General features: G+C 48.6%; 1 protein-coding gene across 3 annotated transcripts in view; it reads right to left on the minus strand.

The window, feature by feature from the left end:
- The window catches only part of CORIN (corin, serine peptidase), a 226,590-nt gene that overhangs the window by 62,944 nt on the left and 158,154 nt on the right, over positions 1-5,492 (minus strand). For all 3 annotated transcript variants that reach the window (XM_005853139.2, XM_014534321.1, XM_014534317.1), the window contains 2 exons: positions 4,101-4,211; positions 1,943-2,059 (listed from right to left, as the gene is read on the minus strand). In XM_005853139.2, coding sequence (XP_005853201.1) covers positions 1,943-2,059; positions 4,101-4,211 — 228 coding nt within the window. The remainder of the gene's footprint in view (positions 1-1,942; positions 2,060-4,100; positions 4,212-5,492) is intronic.

Genomic DNA, 5,492 nt, shown 5'->3' on the forward strand with positions numbered 1-5,492 from the left:
AGCATAACCAATGGACACAAGACACTGGGGGGGTGGGGGTGAGGGCATGTGCCAGGGGGTAGGGGAGGCCGGGGGAAGGTCAATGGGGGGAAAAAAAGAAGGAGACATATGTACTACTATCTGTAATACTTTAAGTGTATTGCCTGGTAATGTGAGGCATTAAACTGCTTCTCTGGGCATGTGAATCTATGAAGCTATTACATTTAATTTCAGAAGCCAGTGCCTACTAATTGGAATCTAATTTAATCGAATACCATATACTGAACTCTTTATCACAGCGATGCCTTTCCCCATCAAACAGTTAACTGACTCGCCCCATGCTGTGTAAGTGTTTAACCTCTACCCTTCACCCTTACGAATGATATTTCAGTGTGAGTTGCTTGAGGAAATCCTCAACAGGGTGTTTTCTGGCTGACGGGGCTGTGAGGACCACAGCAGTAGGCAATCTGGAATTTTTCATGTGAGAATCCTATTTATGCATCCATAATTTCCAACCCTTTGCTCCGCTCCCAGGGGAAGGCCCACCGTTAAGGCATGCTTCGGGGGCAGGGCACACACTTATTGTAGCTGCAGTTCCGCTCCCAGGGGAAGGCCCACCGTTAAGGCATGCTTCGGGGGCAGGGCACACACTTATTGTAGCTGCAGTTCCGCTCCCAGGGGAAGGCCCACCGTTAAGGCATGCTTCGGGGGCAGGGCACACACTTATTGTAGCTGCAGTTCCGCTCCCAGGGGAAGGCCCACCGTTAAGGCATGCTTCGGGGGCAGGGCACACACTTATTGTAGCTGCAGTTCCGCTCCCAGGGGAAGGCCCACCGTTAAGGCATGCTTCGGGGGCAGGGCACACACTTATTGTAGCTGCAGTTCCGCTCCCAGGGGAAGGCCCACCGTTAAGGCATGCTTCGGGGGCAGGGCACACACTTATTGTAGCTGCAGTTCCGCTCCCAGGGGAAGGCCCACCGTTAAGGCATGCTTCGGGGGCAGGGCACACACTTATTGTAGCTGCAGTTCCGCTCCCAGGGGAAGGCCCACCGTTAAGGCATGCTTCGGGGGCAGGGCACACACTTATTGTAGCTGCAGTTCCGCTCCCAGGGGAAGGCCCACCGTTAAGGCATGCTTCGGGGGCAGGGCACACACTTATTGTAGCTGCAGTTCCGCTCCCAGGGGAAGGCCCACCGTTAAGGCATGCTTCGGGGGCAGGGCACACACTTATTGTAGCTGCAGTTCCGCTCCCAGGGGAAGGCCCACCGTTAAGGCATGCTTCGGGGGCAGGGCACACACTTATTGTAGCTGCAGTTCCGCTCCCAGGGGAAGGCCCACCGTTAAGGCATGCTTCGGGGGCAGGGCACACACTTATTGTAGCTGCAGTTCCGCTCCCAGGGGAAGGCCCACCGTTAAGGCATGCTTCGGGGGCAGGGCACACACTTATTGTAGCTGCAGTTCCGCTCCCAGGGGAAGGCCCACCGTTAAGGCATGCTTCGGGGGCAGGGCACACACTTATTGTAGCTGCAGTTCCGCTCCCAGGGGAAGGCCCACCGTTAAGGCATGCTTCGGGGGCAGGGCACACACTTATTGTAGCTGCAGTTCCGCTCCCAGGGGAAGGCCCACCGTTAAGGCATGCTTCGGGGGCAGGGCACACACTTATTGTAGCTGCAGTTCCGCTCCCAGGGGAAGGCCCACCGTTAAGGCATGCTTCGGGGGCAGGGCACACACTTATTGTAGCTGCAGTTCCGCTCCCAGGGGAAGGCCCACCGTTAAGGCATGCTTCGGGGGCAGGGCACACACTTATTGTAGCTGCAGTTCCGCTCCCAGGGGAAGGCCCACCGTTAAGGCATGCTTCGGGGGCAGGGCACACACTTATTGTAGCTGCAGTTCCGCTCCCAGGGGAAGGCCCACCGTTAAGGCATGCTTCGGGGGGGCGGGGGGGGGCAGGGCACACACTTACTGTAGCTGCAGTTCCTCTCATCACTGCCATCCTTGCAGTCCTCGTCCCCATCGCATCGGAAAGTGCTGGGGATGCACTGGCCGCTCCGGCACTCCACCAGGCCCTGGCTGCCGCAGGCTGGGGGGAAGCCAGAACAAGAGTCACGTGGCTGACTAGCCCTCCTCTCAGTCTGCAGGTCTTAGAAAGGGCTCCTGTTTTCCTGGCATCGCCAGGAGATGGAGTGTTGTGACTATGTGAGTGTTCTGTATCAAGGAGTGAAGGCATCACTAATTTAAAAACAACAAGGCCGAGTTTTTTTTGAGATGGAATGGTTTCTTTCTAGAATCTCTCGTGCCTTATTAATAGCACTCGCTGCGGACTTACTTTATTTGATAACCTCACGATGGGAAGTAGTATTAATGATGGTGGTAGTGATGCTCCTATGACAAAAGGCACAACTTATTAAAAGTTTACTCTGTGGCAATAGCTTTGTTAGGGGCATTCTGTATTTAATCTCAAATTCCCACAACAGGCTTGCAAGGGAGATGTTATTGACCTGGTTTGGAATAGGAAACTGAGCTTAGAGAGCTTAGTCTCACAGTCACATGGCTGTTACAGGGAGGGCGGGAATGTGCAGGCAGGTTTCTGAGTCCTAGCCCAGCCTGTCACTCCAGACAATGAAATGAAACATACGAAAGCACATGCAGACACCTCGCATACAATAAACACGTTATTTCAAAACTTGCTTGACACAGCTGGCATTTGAAATGGGTGGTATAGTGGCCATTAATCGTCCGGTTCCTAGATGTTGTCTAAATTCTATCACTGTTACCTTTTAGAGCAGTGGTTCTCAACCTATGGGTCACAACCCCTTTGGGGGTCGAACGACCCTTTCACAGGTGTGGCCTAAGACCACCGGAAAACACATATATAATTACATATTGTTTTGTGATTAATCACTATGCTTTAATTATGTTCAATTTGTAACAATGAAATTGGGGGTCACCACAACATGAAGAACTGTATTAAAGGGTCGCGGCGTTAGGAAGGTTGAGAACCACTGTTTTAGAGCATCAGAAACTATGTTTTATATGACCTCAGCCTTCACCGAGCTACTGTTGAAGATTAAAACTCCCTATTCTTGAATCGAGGCTCAGCACCAGAATCGTGGTACATGAGCATCATGTCCTTGCTTTCCCGGGATCAGCCAAGGTACAGTCTGCTCTGGACCGCTGTGTTCCACTAAGAAAGGACTCGGAGATATTGCAGCTCATTTTCAATTCAGGGAAGGGGAAAGTCCAGCATTGCATTTGATAATTTATATGCCTTTTCTTATGTCAAAATAAAAACCATGCACCCTGCATTTCTATTGTTGCCTCAAATGATAGGCAACTTACATATTCACTATCCTATATACCAACATTTTTTCTATTTGTATTGGACAGCAAAAGATGAAATAAAAAGTTAAATGTATTCAACCAGGCATTAAATGCATCATATTAACTCTTTCAAGTCAAATTACTTGCTTTTAACACCTAACTGCTTTTATTCAATCATTTTCTTAGTCTCTACTGAGTATAGTGCAGTTTCTAAAGGAAAAAAGGAATTAGCAGCCATACTGGATTTTATTGTCTAGATAGCGTAACAGCTACCTGGAGACTGTTCACTCACCCAGAATACGACAGGCAGTAAAGCTCCAACTGTTTTCACACTCTCTGTGTGAGTCTACGAACATCGAATGCTCTCTTCCCTCTGGCAATTCTCTCCATGTTCTCCTACAGAACGTGCCTGAGAGCATGTCTGGAGGCCCCTGCAAGGAGGCTCAACCACTCATGTGTCATTTGCAATCATGTGTCATCAGCCTCTGGGGAGAGCGGCCCCTTGGACAAAGTCACGGGTGCAGGAAGGGGACGCGGGAACAAAGAGAGAAAGAAAACAGCCACCTGCTCGGCCAGATCCAGCCCATGAAGCTTGACGTTCTGGGGAGAAACGTGTGGAGGTCAAGCGCATTAACTACATTGTCATTGTCCTCACACCATTCAGTTATCATCTTTCTAGGCAAGGACCAAGGTACAAGGATCTTTCCCTTGGAAGGCTGTTTAGATGGTGAAACTGGAGTATGTTGGTCTACACAGGCGAGAAATGGACAAATAAGCAAACAAAATCCTAGGGCACTCACAGCAGTTGACCTCATCAGACTTATCCAGGCAGTCGTGGTCGCCGTCGCACACCCACTCCATGGCAATGCAGCGCCCATCTCCACAGCGGTGCTCCTTCGTGGGGCTGCAGTCTGGAGGAGGGAGAGTCCACGCGATGCAGGGAACCAGCATGACGGGCACTTGGCCCCGTCTGGCTCATGGTTCAAACTGAGGGGCGTCTATTCCAATTGCCCTAACACCTCCAGCAACGTTCCTATCACCTCCCACCCAAGCTGTGGGCTCCTAGGCACCGTCACTATGACCCAAGTATCTGTTTTTCAGATGAAAGTCTGTCCAGCTTTCTCAGCTATTTTTGTCGTTGTTTATTGTTTTGTCACTGTTTTCTTTCCTGATGAGAAACACGTGATTTTACGCTGGCTCAAATAAACACAACTGTGATTTGGATTTCACAAGGCAGAGAGCTGGTTTGACATATTTGTGACGGCTTTGTCGTGTTTTCAGACACACGCACTCTTCGATCAGACTCCTGAGCCTTTCCCAACATTCCTCCCAATATTCTCCAATGCTCAATACCATCTCACGCCATTTGCCCAGTGCCCCTCGTCATCCCAGCTTCCCTTTTGTTCATATTACAAAGTTCCTATGTCATTAAATAATATCTTACCTAAACATTTTGAAGTTAATCACAAAGTCAAAAAGGTAAATAAGCAAGAGACATTTTGCTGGTTTTAATTCAAGAGATGGCACTCAAAATTGAATAAGACCCTTTAAAAGCTAGGTTCATTCTTTAAAAGATAAGTTTTTGTACATAAAATAAATGTGCCATCTTAACCCTACATGTCACTACTACAGAAGTGGGCATACAGGAGGCAGCCAATTGATCTCTCCCCCCGCCCCCACTCCATTCCTCCCTCTCTAAAAATCAATAAAACCATATTTTTAAAAAATAAGGAGGCTCAAGGGACAAATACATCTTAACCCTACATGTCACTACTACAGAAGGGGGCATGCAGGAGGCAGCCAATTGATCTCTCTCTCTCTCTCTCTCTCTCTCTCTCTCCCCCCTCCATTCCTCCCTCTCTAAAAATCAATAAAGCCATATTTTTAAAAAATAAGGAGGCTCAAGGGACAAATACTATATCTTTCTGCAAAATATTGCTCAAGAGCTCAAGATCTAAACATGAGCCACCGGAAGAACCATAAAGAAACAGAACACTTTTAAGGAGAAAATAATATTAACATATCAACAGCCAGTAGTGGCCTTTCCACTCCACTTCTGAAGCATTTCCTCAGTATGACTGTGTATTTAAGAGGTATTACATCCTATATAATAATAATAATAATAATAATAATAATAATAAATTGACTGAATGGCAGAATGGCCGGTTGCTATGATGCACACTGGGCACCAG

Source organism: Myotis brandtii, unplaced genomic scaffold (assembly GCF_000412655.1).
Source record: "Myotis brandtii unplaced genomic scaffold, ASM41265v1 scaffold10, whole genome shotgun sequence".
Classification (NCBI taxonomy): Eukaryota; Metazoa; Chordata; class Mammalia; order Chiroptera; family Vespertilionidae; genus Myotis; species Myotis brandtii.